This window comes from Podarcis erhardii (assembly GCF_964252035.2).
Source record: "Podarcis erhardii genome assembly, chromosome: 5".
Taxonomy (NCBI): Eukaryota; Metazoa; Chordata; class Lepidosauria; order Squamata; family Lacertidae; genus Podarcis; species Podarcis erhardii.
In genome coordinates, this window is record NC_138509.1 from 823,486 (window position 1) to 844,382 (window position 20,897).

A 20,897-nucleotide genomic window follows, 5' to 3' on the forward strand; every position below is an offset into this window, starting at 1 on the left:
CGACAATACCATCTCTCCGGCTCACACGAGGTAATTAAGAGGCTGATATGGGAGATTGAGGGCACAAGACGAAGGGGATGACAGAGGACGAGATGGTTGGACAGTGTTCTCGAAGCTACAAACATGAGTCTGACCAAACTGCGGGAGGCAGTGGAAGACAGGAGTGCCTGGCGTGCTCTGGTCCATGGGGTCACGAAGAGTCGGACACGACTAAACGACTAAACAACATGGGAGTATGCAGCCTCCCTTGTTACCCCAAGGGAATGGGGAACACTGCCTTGCCTGCGGTTGCCATAAATCACCCCCGGATTCAAAAGAAGGGGGTGAGGGCACTAGGCACACAGCCCTCGTATGCGACGGCTCTCCCTGACGCTGTCTCTGATCGCGCGGCCTGGTTGCAGGAGCTCAAAATAAACAATTAGAGAGAAGCAAATGTACATTTTTTGAGCGAAGAACGGGAGTTAAGACTGCTAGCTGAAGTGACCTCTGTGAAGTGGAGCAATCGGTTGGATTTAACAGGAAAACATAACAAGAAGATACATCAAAGGGTCGGTATGTCAGAATGGGACGGAATGGGGGGGGGGACTTTTCTTTTCTTTTACCTTATGTGATTACCCAACAACCCTCCCCCCAAGAAGAACCGTTGCAATTACCGATTATAAGCGGGATGATTAAGAACTGTGTGGAAATGAATTACTAATCAAAGACATGGTTTGTGAAACATCGGGGAAGGAACAAAGAGCCTTTGGAATGACACAGTCATAAAAAGAGACTTGTTTAATAGCTGGCCAGGCTACTGGATTTACGATCGAGGGGGAGGAGACCATGGTAATTGGAATGTGAGTTCGACCTGGCAGAACCCCCTAAGATTGAGGAGAGATTGTCAGACCTGTGAGGATTTAATGGGCAGACTTTAAGAATGTTTTGTTCGGAAGTGTGGAAATGGCATCTGTCTGTGTGAAATATGGCTCTTGGAGGAACGGAAAATCCACACGGGATAAACAACATCTGTTTTCAACCCGCTTGTGGAGACTATCAGAGGTCACAAAGAAAGGAATATATGACAACAAGAAGAAAATGAGGAAAATAATAAAGAGAAGATTGGATAGAACTGTGAATACTATTTGGACAGAACTGTAACATCAAAGCAGCAGCAAGAGAGATGTTTGGATCCCTTTCTGAGCTCGAAGCATGGGTACCCCCAACAAAAATTTGGCTTTGTAATTTGGAACTAATGTGATTTGATTGGTTTGTTAATAAAAATTATTTTAATATATATATATATTTATTTATTTATGACAGCTGTTGCTTTTCAGTAACAATACTGCACACTAGCACTAAATAGAGATGTAAATGTACATTTATTTATGTACATTTATCAAGCAGTATGCTTTAAAATTACAGTAATTACACTATAGTCTCCAAGGTCACTTCAATAGTAGCCATGGAAAACAACAAAATGGTTCAGAGTTCATGGACTTATTCCAGATGCTCTAATTTAAACTGGTAAAGTAAAACCTGATTTTGCTTGTTCTCTCTACCTGTGGGAAATGCTGCCCAAGGAATAGCTGGAGAAGTAACTGGGGGTTCACCATTTCCATCTTTAAAGTTTTCTGCTGCCTGAAAATACAAGGCATATTATTAGTGTTTAAGACGTGGACTTTCCAGCACCACGTCCTGATCAGGTACACATTACATTTCTTGTATAGTACAGTGTTGCATACCATGTTAGTTTAAACATGTTTTTGCCATACGCTTGAGGATATGATATTCCCCCACCGCCCCAGCTCAATGTGAAGGGACTGCAAATGAGAGGTTCCATTATGTTAATCCAGTCACATGGGCAACAACAGAAGACATTTCCACTCTGTGCTCTTTGCGATATCACATCTCTATTGCTGCAACCTCCACATGATTCCTCTTCCAGATCTGTAGTCCACAAATGTTACATGGGTGCCATGGTAGCCATGCTCCTTGGGACTACAGCAGTGCATTCTATGTTGGGTTGCCCTTGAAAACAACAGTTATTTAAGAAGAGACTTTTAATTATTTAAGATTGAACATACCGTATGTTCCAGCGTACAAGACAACTTTTTATCCCTGGAAAATCACCCCAAAAGTTGGGGGTCATCTTATAAGCTGGGTATACGCGTTAGGAAGGAGGAGAGGGAGCCGGTGAGCAGAGGCGCCCCTTCTGCCGTCGCTCCTCCTCCTTCCCCACAGAAGGGGACGCAGAAAGTCCTTCCGAGCGTGGCGCTCACCCGCCTGGCCGCCAAACGCCTCGCCTCGGGCTGCTGCTGCGACGGCAGAGGCAGTAGAGGGTGCGTGCTCTGCCCCTGGCAGCGCTCAAACTCTATAACTCTAAAACTCTAAAATTGAACAGCAAAAGTTGGGGATCGTCTTATATGCCCAGTCACCTAATACGCCGGAATCTACGGTAAATAAGTTAGTTTAACACTGTATTAACTGAATGCTTACAAACTATTTCTTAGCTCCATACCTCAAAACCTCCAAAGTCGTCGTCATCCATTTTCCTGGAAATACCTAGAGAACAATATAAGATGTTCATTTACAAATCTTTACCATTCATTAATAATCCTCTTTCTCTTTAATCTCTGAAATAACTTAAGTGGTAAAAATGTCCTTGAAATTCCCTCCTGAGTCTATGTTTAAATGACAATTAAAAAACACATACAGTGGTGCCCCGCAAGACGAATGCCTCGCTATACGAAAAACCCGCAAGACGAAAGGGTTTTCCGATTTTTTAGCGGCTTCGCAAGACGAATTTCCCTATGGGCTTGCTTCGCAAAACGAAAGCCCATAGGGAAATCTCCGGGGACAGCGGGGAGGGAACCCTCCTCCCACCGCAAGCCCCGGGAAGAGAGGAGAAGCTGCGCGCCTTCCCCTCTGTTCCCGGACCTGTCCTGAAGGCTTGCGGTGGGAGGTCCGGGAACAGAGGAGAAGGCGCGCAGCTTCTCCTCTCTTCCCGGGGCTTGCGGTGGGAGGAGGGTTTTTCCTCCCCACCGCCAACATTCAGAAGGCTGTTCTGAAGGCTGGCGGTGGGAAGAAAAGCCCTTCTCCCGCCTCCAGCCTTCAGAAGAGTTCCCCGCAGGGCTCCCCAAGCTGTGAATGTCTGCCGCGCGCGAGGGGCGCTCTGCTTAAGAGCGCCCCTCGTGCGGGGCAGCAGGCTGCTATCCGCAGCTTGGAGAGCCCTGTGGGGAAGTCCGGCAGGGCTCCCCAAGCTGCAGATGTCTGCCCCACCCGAGGGGCGCTCTGCTTAAGAGCGCCCCTCGTGCGGGGCAGCAGGCTGCTATCCGCAGCTTGGAGAGCCCTGTGGGGAAGTCAGGGCTCCCCAAGCTGCAGATGTCTGCCCCGCCCGAGGGGCGCTCTGCTTAAGAGCGCCCCTCGTGCGGGGCAGCAGGCTGCTATCCGCAGCTTGGAGAGCCCTGTGGGGAAGTCCGGCAGGGCTCCCCAAGCTGCAGATGTCTGCCCCGCCCGAGGGGCGCTCTGCTTAAGAGCGCCCCTCGTGCGGGGCAGCAGGCTGCTATCCGCAGCTTGGAGAGCCCTGTGGGGAAGTCAGGGCTCCCCAAGCTGCAGATGTCTGCCCCGCCCGAGGGGCGCTCTGCTCAAGAGCGCCCCTCGTGCGGGGCAGCAGGCTGCTATCCGCAGCTTGGAGAGCCCTGTGGGGAAGTCCGGCAGGGCTCCCCAAGCTGCAGATGTCTGCCCCGCCCGAGGGGCGCTCTGCTCAAGAGCGCCCCTCGTGCGGGGCAGCAGGCTGCTATCCGCAGCTTGGAGAGCCCTGTGGGGAAGTCCGGCAGGGCTCCCCAAGCTGCAGATGTCTGCCCCACCCGAGGGGTGCTCTGCTTAAGAGCGCCCCTCGTGCGGGGCAGCAGGCTGCTATCCGCAGCTTGGAGAGCCCTGTGGGGAAGTCCGGCAGGGCTCCCCAAGCTGCAGATGTCTGCCCCGCCCGAGGGGCGCTCTGCTTAAGAGCGCCCCTCGTGCGGGGCAGCAGGCTGCTATCCGCAGCTTGGAGAGCCCTGTGGGGAAGTCCGGCAGGGCTCCCCAAGCTGCAGGTGTCTGCCCCGGGCGAGGGGCGCTCTGCTTCAGAGCGTCCCTCGCACCCGGCAGCAGGCTGCTATTCGCAGCCTAGGCAGCCCTGCAGGAACTCTTCTGAAGGCTGGCGGCGGGAGAAGGGCTTTTCTTCCCATCGCCAGCCTTCAGAAGGCTGTTCTGAAGCCTGGCGGTGGGGAGAAAAGTCCCCCCCCCACCAGCCTTCAGAAGAGGTCCGGGGAAAGACTGTCCCCGGACCTGGTCTGAAGGCGGTCTCCCTAGGAACGCATTAATTGATTTTCAATGCATTCCTATGGGAAACCGTGCTTCGCAAGACGAAAAACTCACAAGAAGAAAAAACTTGCGGAACGAATTAATTTCGTCTTGCGAGGCACCACTGTAATGAATGGAGTATAGAGCTCTCACAAACACCAGTATTTTTGATCCAGACTTTACTAAAGATCCACAGGTAGGTGTGGTTTTAAGTGGGTAGAACTTTGTATTGAGATTTATAAGGATTGGTTCCAAGAGGGAGATCATGTGCCCAGGTGTTAAAATATAGAGAACACCACCCCCTTGCTTGCATGTATCCAAACACAAGACAGCCAATCCCATTTTGCTGTCTGAAGCCAAACGGGAAGGTGTCACTCACCCCCCGCCCGGCCTGGCAAAGCCTCACTTACTGGGATTGAACAGCGGCAGTTTCTAGCAAGATCTCACTGGAAGCCACTGCCAGTTCTCCTCAGTTATCCAGCAGTGGCATCAGGGGCTAGCAGAACACCACCCCGTGCAATTCCACCACCCAAGGCAGCTGCGTCATGGAGTCTACCTCATGAACTCAAATATTAAGATCTCCAGTGGAGCACTTCCAGCAGGTGACCCCAGCATCTGAGCTGACCTGGGCTGCTACTGGTGAGAGTGTGACAACATTCCAGTTGTCAAACACCCTCCCCAAAGACATTTGACTGGCACCTACTTTATAGTTTTTTCAGCCCCAAGCAAATGCCAGACTGTTTTAGATACAATTTCAATCCTACTGACTGTTTAATGTCTTTGATGGTACTGTATAATCTTTATCACTTCAAACTTTGTACACCACTTTGGAAGATTGCAGACCAGAAAAATGATATAACGTACACTTAAAATACTTTATGTAGTCAGCTTTAAACCATTTGTTCACTAAGGAGGGTAAACAGGTTTTTCTCAATGTTTAAGCAAGAATTCTCAACTCTATAAACCACCAAGAACCCTCAGGACAAGGAGGAACAAAAAGTTAATAATGCAACCAGAGGGGGAGTAACTGAGAAGTAGGATGTTTGTCTTATAATGAAATCTACAATTAATGCACCAAGTCTGCACACTTGGAAACGGTTATGGCAAAATGTTCCACACCAAACAATCAGCATTAGTTATTTTTGTTAATTAATTCTTTGCTGGTACTTAACCTTCCTAGAGCTCAACTCTATTCAGAGAGGTTCAAACAATCTATGTTGAAGATGGAACAACAGAAGCGCAGGTACACCCTTGTGCAAATTAACTAAAACAAAGATGGTTTTCTATCTTACTCATAATCCTGTACTCAAAAAAACACACAAAATGCCAGTTGATCATTATGGTGTCAGAAGCCTGCAGCCAACAGAAGGAATTATGCGCTTGCCGCAATATACTGAGGTTCTACGAAAGAGAGTTATTCCAGAGCTGGAAAAGAGGTATCCTGACAGTGCTGGGATATTGCAGCAGGATCTGCAGAGAGGAGTGGGACAAAATACCTCCTGAGGTGTTTGCAACCCTGGTGGCCACCTACAAGAAACATCTGACCTCTGTAATCGCCAACAAGGGTTTTGCCCCCAAGTACTAAGTCATCTTTTGCAAAGCGATCAAATACTTACTTCACCCATTATAATGCACATCAATCTCTGACTTTTGTCTTCTGTGTTTCTGGAGGTTTTCCTGTTGTTATTCTGTCTCTCACAGCTACAATAAACCTACCATTAAAATTATGGGCTGGTCATTTCTTCGACAGAGGGCCAACGGGCAAATTTAGCAGGGGATCAAATACCTTTTTCCCTTACTGTATATTTGAATTTTGTACATGTTTATGTGAGTTTTATACAATAAACTACATTGTTTGTTTCAATTAATTTGCACAAGGGTGTATATATGACATGTCTGAAAACCAGAGCCTTTTAGATGGCAGTAATTAAAGAAATGGAGGTAATCAGAGGAGATGTCCTGCCGGTGAGCTCACTTGCTATCCAACCTGGCTATGTCAAAGATAGATAATTGCTAATACATTTATTAAAAGCTTCATGTATGGCAATCAGTTATAACTGGGGGGAAATCCAGTTTTTCAGAACTGGGTGATTGGATATCTAGAGTATTGGTTGAGGGTGGCGTGTTCAAATGATAAAATTGATTAATTTAGTCACTAGAAGAGAGAGCACTCAGTGATCAATTCAATGAAAAATTGAGAGGCTGTTATGTATTGGTTAAACCAAATATCAAATATTATAATAAGTTTATAAATTAAATATTAGGTACCGTTTATTTCTTACTGGGGTTTTTCCTTGTTAAGTACTTAATCATTTAAGTATTAGACTGTACTATCATGATATCACTATTATCACATGTGTACACATGTTTATCTATGTATAATATACAAATTGTTTAATAAATAAACTCAAGTATAATAATTTTGTGTAATATTAGTAGTAAATATGTTAGTAAAAGTCCATTTTCATCTTTATATTTACTCTGAAATCTTAAGTTTTGTGCACTAGGGATGGAAATATTTTTACATTCTCTGTTGCTGTTCCAAATTGGCACAGCAGCTCATTGCAATAATGTTTCCTGCTTTTCACATTGCCCCTTAGCTTTCCTGGTGGGTTCAGCACAAACTTCAGCTTTACACATGACTGTGGTGAGTGTCTGCCCCCACAGACGTTCTTCCCTAAGTTTCATTAAAAGGGTTCATTTACAGTTTGGAAGCTGATTGGTACACTCATGACTTTTGTGGCTATTGCCAGATATATTTTTAACTAAAGCACTCTTGCTTCTTTGGAAAAATTTTAAGTTATGAACCCTGTTAATGAAGATAAATTCAGCCATGAGTTGACCATGGAAAAGTACACAGAGGGATGGGGGGCTGGTGGATTACATACATGGGCTCCCTGCTTCCCTGGTATCTAGTCAAAATAAATAAGATCAAGCTATTCAACTAGTGGCTTAGAAAGTTAAGTTGTATTTGAACCAAAAATAATCCTTCCTAAAGCAGGGATGGTAAGTTTTTTTGGTCTGCATCTTCCCATAGAAAGTGGGAGAGAAGGAGAATTCCAGAAGTAGGCAGGACCAAACAAACTGTCACACAAACTTAACACACACCATGCAGAACAACAGCACTTGATAGCTAAAGGTAATTTTCAATTAGTAGCCCCCTCCACAAATCTTTTAAGTGAGATTTTTAGTAAACTGGAAGGTAACCAGCTACCTTCCTATTTAGAAGAGACTCAGCATTAATTTTGATTAACCTGAAGTTTATAAAAATAAACTGAGAGGATTACGGTGATTAATCAATTGCTTTAGTGTTCTCTTTTGTTTTCTACTGCTTGCTGACACAGAAGAGAAGGTGGGCAGAGCATCCAACAATTTCCACTCAGCTGTGAACATTACCTATGGAAAGTGGAGATTTGAACCCTGATCTCCCAGGTTTTAGTCCCAACACTCTTAACCTACACAGTCTTCCTAGAGTACTTCTGTTATGGGGCAGCTATATAAATTAAGTAGGTAAATAAATATCAGGAAAGCAAAATGTCACTTAGAGAAGGGTCTAAAATATTTTCCTTGAAGCTTGAATTTGTTTTATTCTGGATTGTTTTACTTGATGTATAAATGTGTTGTAAACCATTTTGAGATTTTTTCTTTAAAATATAAAGCGGTATAGAAATAAAATGAATCAGACCTGGAATGGTGTCTAGATATTCTGTTGTGGCAACCATTATCTAGGCTTAAGGTTTCATTTGGCAATTAGCTGACACTGATGGACACATAGGGCTTATTCACATTGAATCTTTGCCCTGCTCTTTCCAGGCACAGGTCCGTGCTGAAAAGCTCTGTGTCTGAGCTTTATTTTTTTTTTTTTTTTGTCCTAAAGCTTTCCCCATGAAAACCTACTTTTTAGTGTTCAATCAGAGCATATATTATGGTTTGCTCCAACTGAGCTTTAAAGAGTGGATTTTTACAGTGAAATATCCAAAGCAAAAAAAGGGCACTCTTGGACATGGAGCTTTAAAACACAGACCATGCTTGGAAAGAGCAAAGGAAAGGAAAGTGTGGATAAGCCCTTCACTCTAACAGTTTTCACAGGCACTCATCAGCATTTCTGCAGTTCAAAATAACATGATCCTACCAGTAGCACCTTAAAGACCAACTAAGTTAGTTCTTGGTATGAGCTTTCGTGTGCATGCACACTTCTTCAGATATCTGAAGGTATCTGAAGAAGTGTGCATGCACACAAAAGCTCATACCTAGAACTAACTTAGTTGGTCTTTAAGGTGCTACTGGAAGGAATTTTTTTATTTTGTTTTGACTATGGCAGACCAACACGGCTACCCATCTGTTACATGATCCTGTTTAACATTTACAATTTGGAGCACATGTATTAAGTTCCAAAAGGTCAGCTTCACAAAACCAGATGACAGAGGAAAAATGAGGATTCTATACATGATACATATACTTAGGAAAGGCGAAGTTTAAGAAAATTTACACAAAACTCACATTAATAACTTCTGAACTTACACCAACACATGACCTGTAGGGTAGGAAATTAAGCTACTTATTTCCGGAGACAGAATCCAAACTCTTCTAGTAAGAAATATGGTACTTTTGCAATGAATTTAGATAAGGTGCAACTGCTGAATAGGATACCTGTAGAATTGTTCAATGATGGTAAAAGCTAAACATTTTAAAGAAACTTATATCCATGCAAGAGCCTTACTCGAACATGAACATTCAATTAATCAGTCATTTCAGTTTCCTTTAAAAAAAAAAAAAGATTTTTCAATCACTATTCAACAAGAGGAAGAAAACTGTACTTGCTTGAAAAGAAGAGTCATAAATTTTCCCACATTCAAGTAAATAAAGGATCTCAGAGGTAGCTTGAGGAAAAATTATGTGGGGTCTAAAGTTGTGGCACAGTAATACATTACTATAGTGCCATCTGCACTACACATCTGATAAAACTTGGGCAGCTTTCTGCTGTCATCTTGTACAACTACACTGGCAGGCATGGTACCACCCACTTTCAAGTCTGCATGACTACACTACAGATGCTTCTCACAGCCATGTTTCAGCAACAAATCCCACTTAATCCTATGTAGCACTGCCCACATCCAGCAGAAATACCACCTACAATGAATGATCCAATGGCATCTCACATTTGCATATGCAGAGTTAGGGCCAAACCTCCACAGCTGCCCCTAGCCCTCTTGGGAGGGCCGCTACTCAGTACAATATGAGAAGTTTTCCTCCTCCCAAGACAACAAAAGGCAACCACTCAGGGAAGGTGGGGGGGTGCAGAGCCTGGACATGGAATTATCCTATCCTTCAGTATCAATATGCCATATCTCACCAGATATTTTTTAGTTGCATTGGATTGAGTGCATGGCAGAATTTAGAGATATTTGGGATTTTAACGAGGCTTGTGATGTTGCATGATTAGAAGATGCTTTTATAATATCCCCAACAGTCTGCTGCATTTCTGCATTTCAAGGGAAGATGCTTTGGTCTGATCCAGTTTTGCTTTTTATTTGTTCCTAAGTAATGGTGAATAAACTTCCAGCTACTACTGATTTCTCATTAAGGAATTCTAGTTTCCCAGTTCATAAATTAAAAGCTACTCAACCCAGTGTACACAGAGCAGTAGAGTGCTATGGCTGAATGAACATGTACTATCAGTATCATACTGATGAGGCAAAGAAAGGATACAAATTGGAACACACAGGATTCCCTCCCCATGAGAACTTCCTGATTTTCCCAGTGAAGAAGTAGCAATTCTGAGAGGGGGGATTAAAACCTCTGATGAATGTTTTCTCTTTCAGAATAAGTGAAACAATGGTTGAAGTAGTGCTTTAAAATAATTTAATCAAACTGCTACAAAACTCCAAGAAATGTGGCCCATGTTCTGGAGTTCTAAACAAGTAACACTCTCAGGACCAACAATAATTACAAATTACAAATACAGGTAATTCGCAACTCATGTACATTTAACTTGTGTGGATTCAGTTTTAAGCGCTTGGCAAAAAAGAAGAAGAAGAAGAATTAAAAAAGAAATTTGGGCTTTATGTACTATCTCCAGAACCAGTTACAGATAGGTAGCCGTGTTGGTCTGCCATAGTCAAAACAAAACAAATTCCTTCCAGTAGCACCTTAAAGACCAACTAAGTCAGTTCTTGGTATGAGCTTTCGTGTGCATGCACACATGTGTATCTGAAGAAGTGTGCATGCACACGAAAGCTCATACCAAGAACTGACTTAGTTGGTCTTTAAGGTGCTACTGGAAGGAATTTGTTTTGTTTTATCTCCAGAACGTAACCCTCATGTAAGTTGAGAGGCACCTGTATACACTTATAAGAGGTAGATAGAACAGTGCAAGATGCTTTATACTGAAGCACCTAACTGTGCTACATATACATGTGTCTACTAAGAGGGAAACTCTAGTGGGCTCAACGGAGTTTACTCAAAGTTAACTATTAATACATACTTTTGAAAACAGGAAAAACTAAGCAGAAGTTGAAAGTTGAAGCCACTAACAAAACCATTAAACACTATACTTAAAAAGTATATAGATCTTAGAAATTGTGCAAAAACAAAAGAAACTCATATTTTAGTAAAAGGTCTACTGATGCACACTTTAATTGGCAATAACTCCACTAAACTCAGTGAGACAGGCTTCTAAGTAAACATTTAGAGGAACAAACTTTACACAGCACAATAATTGTAGATAAAATTAACAATGCTGAAACTATATTTATTGTTCCATTGTATCTTACTCTAATCTAAGAACAGGGCACATGCAGCCCTCATCATTAATGCAGATTGAGGCTGATGTGGGTTGGGAGTCAGAGACTCCCCTTAAGTGCTCTAATCAGTCTTCAAGACATTCATAGTTACTAATTTTCATCCACAATTATTTATAACAGAGTTAATTATAACAATGTGGCACAGTTCTAAACAGACAGCCCTTTCCTCTTCTGGGATATGAATGCAGTCACCATTTCTAGTTATCAGTATCCGATATTTCAGAAATAGAACAAGCCTTGAACAAAAATTATTCAATTAACTTTTCTTGCCTAGCATAAACTAGAATCAGCACAATATTGGGGAAAAAGTTTCCATTTCAATTTCCACAAAGCAGGACCATCATTCTAGTAAGGCACAAACCACCACCATCAGCCCACCATTTCATGAATGAAGCATGTCATATACTACTCGGGACTGATGACTCTAAAAGCACTTATCTTGAAATTCACTTCTTTCACAGAAGCAATTACACCCACTCTAGAAAAAGCAATTAATTACTACATTGTCTGGAGGTTTTCAATGCAGTTATCCAATATGTCTACCCACTATTCCAGTTGTCACCATTCCATCTTTAAAAGAAGTGAGGATTACCATGGACATAATGTGTCCAGGCATTGGCATACCCTCCTGAAGTTTCAGAACAACAGTTGATGTTCCATCTTCCCAAGCTTTGTCCAGAATCAACCTGGAATGGGACTTTTCCCAGCACAAGAGCACCATCTTGTGGACATACAAGCTCACTTGGAGACTGGTGTGTGCAGACCCTATAGAGTTGCAAAAGAAGGAATCTTCAGAAAGTGGTGGAACCACCAATAGAATACAGTGGTACCTCAGGTTACATACGCTTCAGGTTACATACGCTTCAGGTTAAAGACTCCGCTAACCCAGAAACAGTGCTTTAGGTTAAGAACTTTGCTTCAGGATGAGAACAGAAATCGGGCTCCGGCGGCGCGGCAGCAGCAGGAGGCCCCATTAGCTAAAGTGGTACCTCAGGTTAAGAACAGTTTCAGGTTAAATACGGACCTCCGGAACGAATTAAGTAATTAACCCGAAGTACCACTGTATTATTATTTACTGGTCATTCAGAATGAGGATGTTTCCTTTTATGTTGAAGAGTTGCCTTTTCAGGTCATGGAATAATGTAGAAGAATTGTGAACTCTCAAACCAGATGAGCCAATCAAATTCTTCTCACCTAATATGGGTTTAGGTTTCACTGAGTTTCTTTCTTGGAGGGATGTGTAGTAGTCAGTTGCTATACATCAGGGTTGGATAGTTTTGTTCATTTGGAAAAGAATGGTGGCCAATTATTTTACAGCATATTTTGATTATCTGGGGAATCTTAAATGTCATCAGGAACTAATCCAGTTCAAATGTAGCCTGCAAGTTATCCATCTCTAAAATAAGTATCCTATCACATGGGTACAGTAAATACATCATTAATTTATTTCCAAGTGCTACAATGCCAGAACTAAAAATGTTACATTATTTGTTATTAATGTCTGGGTTTGGTCCATAAAGTGATTTAAAAAACCAAAACCATTCTACCTATAGTCCAAAAGAAAGATCTTAAATGAAACTGTAAACAGAACCTGGAAAGGAAAGGAAAGGAAAATGGGGGGGGGGGGACTTCCCAAAATTTCAAGTAATAGTTTCCAATCCAGGTGCCTCCACACTAAACCCTTAAAATTGACCCAATCTTAAGATATTGTTATAGCATCAAAGCAATGACACATATAACTATAAAAAGTTTGAATGTAAGGATTTTAAGTATCATTAGAAAGTTAAAATCTAGTACATAGACATCAACTTGATATTATCTTGAAATTTGTAACAGGGAGGGAAACTTTTAAGAAAATATCTGAAAATACCTTAGAAATCTGTGTGAAATGTAATTCAAAAATATGTGGTAAGGGTACACCCAGCTACTTTAAATGAATTCAAATCACCAGGGCCTGATGAGCTGCACCAAAAGGTACAAAAGGACTGGAGGTGGGCAAATGTTGTCCCCATCTTCAAAGGGGGGGGAGAAGTCCCAGGTAACTACCGACCAGGAAAGGTCCTAGAACAGATAAACAGTCAGTCTGTGAACACTTAGAAAAGGATGCTGTGATTACCAAGACCCTGCATGGGTTTCTCAAGAACAAGTCATGCCATACGAATCTCATTTCTTTTCATGATAGAGTTACAAGCTTGGTGGATCAGGGGAATGCTGTGGACTTAGTGTATCTTGATTTCAGTAAGGCTTTTGTCAGCACTGTTAAACAGAAAGCTGTGCAATGGAGCTCTCTTCCCAATCCTTCCAACCTGATGCTGGAAGAGAGAAGTCCTCCACTTTCAGTCTCCATAGGCCAAGTAGTAGCAGACTCCCTCTGCAACAGCAGAGGCATCAAATCCACATTTGGTTTATATGACCCAGAAACTAAGCCTCCAGCAATACAGAGATCATTTGTATTAAAAATGTATACTGACTAAACTTTTAAAGTCTTCTTTCAAAATGATTAATTCACAGAATTGTGGAAATACTGGCCTTTTTAGAACAATTATTACTGGCATTTAGAACAATTACTGGTTTACAAGAAAGCAAATACCTCATTATGAATTAATTTCAAGTTTGAATGACAAAAGAATGGGGACTTGGACATTTCTGAACTAGAATCACAAACACTTTTCACAATGAATACTCACACTTCCAAAGAATAATAATAACAAATATAAAACAAAATCAAGGTCCTGACACAAATCTTCTTGACTGGCTTGGTATATCCATTCAAACACCATGTTATGCAGTCACATCATGCAAACCTGCACAGATTTTCCCACATTATCAAACAATTCTCAAGTGCTTGTATGGCTCCTAGCTTTAGCAGTTTGCTCTGGTATACGTGACTAAAGACAGAGAAGGATCCTGCAACTCAATTAATTTGCAGTTTATGTATGTGTAAGAGAACTAGATACACAGCCAGAGGTTTTAAAAAAACAAAAACAAAAACAAGCTTTTGCTGCTGCTTATCCCAGAAGATAACTGCTTAACTTTTAAAAGATGGCTGCACTGCTGGCTAAGGAATAGTGAAATTAGTGCATATTCACAGTAAGAGGCCTTGGTATATGAATTGTGAATTTAAAAGAAAACTATTACATTAATGGTACCTCACTTGAAAAAATATTACATTACAGTGGTACCTCGGGTTACATACGCTTCAGGTTAGACTCCGCTAACCCAGAAATAGTGCTTCAGGTTAAGAACTTTGCTTCGGGCTAGGGAAGAATTAGCATGGGTCCTGCAAAGGGAAGTCCTGCCTTATCAACCTTTTGGGAGTTCTCTGAGGTTGTCAACAAGTAGGAAAGGAGTGGGCATAGGCAAGAATTGTAGGGGGCTGGGCATAGAGGGAAGCACATACACAGAGTGTCAAACAACTAGTCTCCCATTTGTGGCAAATCTGGTGACTCAGGAGCTGTGAGCCCTGGGCATCAGGTCAACACTTTTTGCACAAAGGGCTGCTATGTACAACCTGTTACTCTTGTGGAGAGCAAGAAATTGCTATGGATACCTTCCCAATTTTCGCTACCCCTTCACATAGTAGTGAGGCCCAGTAGGCACCTACAAAGAACACAACTTTCTCTGTAGTGGTACCTACTCGATGGAATGCTTCACAAAATGCACCCACAAATTGCTTTTTAAGCAATGCACAAAAACCCTTGAATACTATTATACAGCAAAAGTATAAAAATAATTATTATTTTTTATTTAAATTGCTTGTTTAATTGTTTAAAAAAATCATAGGCCGTTATACAATGTTAGTCAAAGTCTGGATAGACCACTGCTATCATGGGATCCTTCAGGCGGAAGGACAGGATATAAATTTAATAAATCAACATAATATAAATTCAATAAATAATAAATCCATTGACCTAAATGCATAGGATGGAGAACAAAACATGTTATTGTGTTGTTTTGCCCTCCATCATAAGGACATATGACATACGCAGAATAGTGGTGTGTACGGTGGCTTGGATTAGCTGACAAACAATCACCATGAGCTCTACACAAAAGTAAAATACTGTTATAGAGATGGGTTAAACAAGAGCAGCAAGATGCATAAGACATTAGCATCACACAGAATGGCAAAGCAAGGAACATCAGGAATACATTTTCTAGGACAAAGTCTAACTGACGATGCACCTCACTGGATCTGAAACACCTATTCAGCCTAGAATATGATGGTGAGAAAGTTGCATTTGTATGCTTTGAGGGTCTCCTTCATGACAAACATATGATGCAGCTGATCTGCTGAGATTTGATGTGTTCAATATAGCACCTATAGAAATCAGAGCCTGACGATGTCAGCATCGCCCTTGAGCCAGTGTACCAACTAGACTCATGCACTACAGCCCCGACTGGGCTAGGCGAGCTGGGTAGCACTGCCAGAGACCTCCTTTCCCACAGGAACAGGTCACAGTGCTGTGGACTCACAGCTTGGAGCTGAGAGCACCGGATTTACTGTCTCAATTATACAATCGTTGCGCAGCAGCGTTTTGCAGACTCTTGCAGAGTATAAACCACTCGGAGAGCAGCTCTGTAAAGTATCCTCCTTTTATTCTATAACTACAGCTATAATACAAAACTATATACAGAGCTAAATATTCTGAGCATACATCAATGCTATACTCTGAGTGCCTGCAGCTGCTCCTAGCAGCAATCTTATCTATAAACACAATCTCTTGCACTCTCTCTCCGACACACTGACTGACTCTCTCACACACACACAGAGACTGACTCACTCACTTGACTAATTAAGTAGAGAGCAGTACATTGCTCCTCCTCTCTGTAGAGTCAGCAGAGACCTCAGGAGATCGTCAGGAGATTCTTGGGTATGGGAGGGGTGAAATCTCCTCAGACAATAACGTAACTTTCATCTCCCTGACAAATGATATAGGCATGGATGATGTGACCAAAGATTTGCTGGTTGCTAATGACAGAGGAATACAAATTGCAGTGTGTAACGTGATTAATGTAAAGATTAATCAGTGCAACTCCAGTTTCATGATCCACTGAAAAAAACTTTAAAATTTGCTTCATCATAATATTCAAACATTGCCGCATCAGCAGAACATTAAAAAAAAATGATCAAGGTGATGGTAAGCACATCTAGAGACTGCTTAATTTTACAACTGCTTAATGCCCCAGGTGCTAGCCAAATGATATAAATGTTGAATGTCCTATGGCACTGTTGCTTACAAAAGCTGGAGAACAGATGGACACTTTATCCACTCCAATAGTAATGATGTGGATGCTCTACATGAAGTCCCATATTTAGATTTGAAAATACGTATCTACGACTATCAAGTTATGCCGAACCTCAGAAATGTTAGCCATAATACTGATGTATTTTCCACTCTGCAGTGCCAAATCCAATGGCAATACAGTCATACCTTGCGTTGAAGTAGCTTCGGGTTGAACGTTTTTGGGTTGCACTCCACAGCGACCCAGAAGTAACGGAATGTGTTACTTCTGGGTTTCGCCGCTCCACAGATGCTCAAAATGACGTCGCACGCATGCGTGGAAGCGGCAAATCACGACCCGCACAGACGTGGGTTGCGTTCGCTTCAGGATGCGAATGGGGCTCCGGGACGGACCCCATTCGCATCCAGAGGTACCACTGTACATTCTGTCATTTTTTACTGTTAGATTTGAGTCTTGCTGCTGAACAGAAACAAATATTCACTTTTGGGCCTGATGTGCAGTCAATTCATTACCATGAATGAATATCAAGCCCTCTTTCTCTCTGGTGTCCTTAGGACAAGAGGGGTAGAGGTGTAAGATGAGTTGGTGTCTGCTGGTGGCAATTAGAAGAGACTTCTCCAGTTTTCAGGGAAGTCTTGAGGAAGCCAGCACACTTTCATCCTTGTGAGGTGGCTGAAAGAGGTTATGAACTAGTTGTAGTCATCTCCACAAAGAAAGATCTTATGTTTCTGTTGCTGCAGTCCCTGACCACAAAAGCAACTGAAACATGGATGATAGGTTGTGTTATATTCTGGATTATGTATGTTTTAATAGATTATGTCTGAATAGGATGAGAGTGTTGGAGATACGTGCAAATGTGTATGTGAATCCGGTCTTGGGTGTTTGATTTTCGTTGTTGTGTATACTGTGTATATACGGACAATGACAATAAATTTATCTAATGATCTCTGTCACTGCTCTGTAAACAACTTGTTAAGCTTCCATGTTAACAAAATGCAATTCTCAATGGCCATACAAAAGTTCTGCTGGAAGATATTTTTGAAACAGCGCTACCTTGTCAGTGGTACTGGAGGGGATAGGTGTTACTCAGGTGCCAAGACATAGTGGGTCACGTGTACAGTTCCCCAAATAAGAAGAATGCCAGGCTACAAATATTTACCAAGAGCAAGAAGAATCTGCATATGTGGCCTCCAACAAAATATCCTGCATTGCAGGAGATTAGACTAGATGGCCCTTGGGGTTCCTTCCAACTCTACAATTCTATGATGTTCTTCAGCTTCCTGTTGCACATTCTAATCACCAGGCAAAGATCCAGCTACAAGCATTGACATGGAAAGGCAGAATACAAATAAACCATGGTGTTATTCCTGCACATACCTCTGCCTGAAAGGGAAGCGAAATCATGACAAGGTTACCTCCTGTGTCCATTTCCTGCCCGAAACCTATGACACATGGCCACAAAACAAAATGCAATACAGTAAGGTGCACCTGTTTCAATGATTGCAATGTACTATCGCCTGAAGTTGTGATGCCATGGATGTTTTCCATCCTGCTGCCAACCGTTTTCTTACACTCTAATTTGTGCGTTTCTTCACCACCCACATTTCTACATGTCCATTTGAACCTGCTCTCTATTTACAGCAAGTGACTTTCATCTTGCACGTGCTCTAAGGGTTATGGCCATCTCTCTTGCTTATGGTCGTGACTGCATAATTCTCCATCCCACCTGGATATTCTCCCAAGTACAGTGGTACCTCGGGTTACGTACTTGATTCGTTCCGGAGCTCCGTACTTAACCTGAAACTGTTCTTAACCTGAAGCACCACTTTAACTAATAGGGCCTCCCGCTGCCGCCGCGCCGCCGGAGCCCGATTTCTGTTCTCATCCTGAAGCAAAGTTCTTAACCTGAAGCACGATTTCTGGGTTAGCGGAGTCTTTAACCTGAAGCGTATGTAACCCGAGGTACCACTGTATAGGAAATGAATGGCATTTGAGGCTGGGGCATAGAGGACGGCAGCCTTTGAGAGGGGGCCGAGGAGAGGGAGCGGGGGGGGACTCTGAGGGCACCCACGTGGCGGGGGGGGGAGAGAAGAGGAGCCTCAAGGGAGGCAAACGGGGAGCCCCCCGCCCGGCCGCCGCCTAGCAGATCACGCCAAGGCCCGGAAGCTGAGGGGGGACGCAGATAGCCCCCCCCCCGGGCAGAGAAAGAGCGCCCTCCCCCCCTGCTCGCCGTAACCGCCGCTCCCCTCACCTGCACGCGCGGCGTCGCCGACACCGCCTCTGCGGCCCGCCCCCTGGGGGCCGGCGCGCGCATGCCCCTGTCGGGCCGAGAGGGGGCGGGGCAGCGCAGGAGGCGGGAAGAGGGCGGGTTGAGGGGAGGGGGTCCCCCCAAGGGCCTTTGTGGGGGCTTTCCTATTGGTTTCCCGCAGTCCCTCCTGAGCGACAAAAGCCGCGCGTGGGCTGAATCTCGCGAGGTTGTCCCGTTGGGCCTCGTTGGCCAGAGAGAGGGGGGCGCGTGGGACCTGAGGCGAGCGTCTCAGATGGCGGGATCCTCAGGGGCAGCAGATCCTGAGGTAGATCTTTATTCCCCACTTGTTTCTTGTGAACAGTCCTGTGGGGCAGCTCAATCCCCCTGGAATTCACGGGGGCCTCCTCCTGAATGCTCGAGATGGTGGCCGCAGGCTTCCGTCAGGTGCCAGGTATCTGTACAACTGCAATGCTTTGCTAGGGAGGAAACCAGAAAAAGAGCCGCGTCACTGATCTGCTTGGCCCCCTCTGTAACCTCATGAAGTGCCGAAGAGCCCAGCCAGGTTCAGGGGCCACCAGGCGTCATGGTTCCAGTAACACGCAGGTGCCCTTCAGTAATGTTTTGTATTTAAGATTGTTAGGAAACATACTTTGGATATGTATTCTGGTGGGAGTGCACCAGGCACATACAAATTCTCCCAGATATTTCCCATAGCCTAAAGACTTGTGCAGCCAAGAGCTTAGCTCTTGTAGCATTGCTATCGTCTGTCGTGATTTTCATTCCTACAGTATACCCTCCTGAGAGAGACTTAACAGCAGGCTACAACCATGGATTCAGTGATCTATGAAATCTGACCATCTTTTAAGTGCAGATTAACTTTCCTCTCTTATTTTAAATTAATCTATTCAGATTTCATAGAATTGGAAGGGACCAAAAGGCTCATCTAATCCTGATTGAACAAAAATGAAATGCTTTTAAGCCCCATTGATTTCAATGGAAGAGGTTTGATTTAAGCATGCCTTACAACTCCCATAGAGAATTAAAACTCTATAGCTATCGGGCCAGATTAAAAGGTCAGCTGTTATTTAGTAGTCCTTGAAAGACTATTCCATCTTTCATTGTCCACAAGACAAGTAGTGGTAGTCAGGAGACATAATTCTGAGATCCGTATCTCTTGGTATTACACTGTCATCTTGTAACATGAAGCTGAATGCTGAATGTCAAACAGTTGTGTTACATTCAGAATAGTAATCTGTATGCAAAAGTGTTCTGAAAACTAGAAAAGTGAATAACAGCCCCATTCAAAGAAAACATTTTATGAAATGAGTACAGTGGTAACCCGGGTTACAGATGCTTCAGGTTATGTGTTTTCGGGTTGCGTGCCACGCCAAACCTGGAAATACCAGAACAGGTTACTTCCAGGTTTCGGCGCATGCAAAGAAGCGCTAAATCGCAAACCACGTGTGCGCAGATGTGGCGCTGCGGGTTGCAAACACTGCGGGTTGCGAACGTGCATCCCACACAGATCACATTCGCAACCCGAGGTTCCACTGTAAAGGTAAAGGGACCCCTGACCGTTAAGTCTAGTCGCGGACAACTCTGGGGTTCCAGCGCTCATCTTGTTTTACTGGCTGAGGGAGCCGGCGTTTGTCCGCAGACAGCTTCTGGGTCATGTGGCCAGCATGATTAAGCCACTTCTGGAGAACCAGAGCAGCGCACAGAAACGCCGTTTACCTTCCTGCTGGAGCAGTACCTATTTATCTACTTGCACTTGATGTGTTTTTGAGCTGCTAGGTTGGCAGGAGCTGGGACCAAGCAACAGGAGCTCACCCCATTGCAGGGACTCGAACCACCAACCTTCTGATCGGCAAGCCCTAGGCTCAGTGGTTTAGACCACAGTGCCACCCGCATCCCTATGAAATGATTAGCATTTCAATTAAGATATTTCAGATGAACATGTCACAGTAAAAAAGTATTGGGATATGTCCATAAATTGATCTTGTTTTCAAAAGTGCAGGTAGTTTGTGTAAAAAAAGAAGAGAAAAGTAGTAAGCATGTATGTGCATTGTAATACATCTTGTTGATGTGCTGGGCCCGGGAGTAACCTGAGTAACGCGGTCCAGGTCCGGTCCCGAATCCAAGGGTTCCGTGAGGAGTCAGTCCAACAGGGCCAAGGCAGGACACGAGGCAGGAAACTAGGCAAGGTCAGGCACAGGATCACAGGCAGGTTCTGGCAAACAGCAGCATTGCTCCCACAACCTGTGGCAGGGTCCAGCAGC

General features: G+C 43.6%; 1 protein-coding gene across 24 annotated transcripts in view; it reads right to left on the minus strand.

Annotated features, from left to right (window-relative positions):
- Positions 1-18,762, minus strand: part of CCDC91 (coiled-coil domain containing 91) — a 168,600-nt gene extending 149,838 nt beyond the window's left edge. For 4 of the 24 annotated variants that reach the window (XR_014156538.1, XM_081861377.1, XM_081861384.1 and 1 more), the window contains exons 1-2: positions 2,501-2,544; positions 1,542-1,620 (exon numbers count right to left, since the gene is read on the minus strand). Coding sequence is in view for 23 of the 24 variants with exons in the window: in XM_081861377.1 (XP_081717503.1) it covers positions 1,542-1,620; positions 2,501-2,530 (109 nt within the window). In the remaining variant the exon portion in view is untranslated. Of the gene's footprint in view, positions 1-1,541; positions 1,621-2,500; positions 2,545-5,939; positions 6,036-8,823; positions 8,858-9,676; positions 9,712-11,673; positions 11,892-12,996; positions 13,188-17,747; positions 17,813-18,621 lie in introns of those variants that run through there. The other 20 variants (XM_081861378.1, XM_081861374.1, XM_081861367.1 and 17 more) reach the window with 16 other exon arrangements.
- Positions 18,763-20,897: the final 2,135 nt, after the last annotated feature.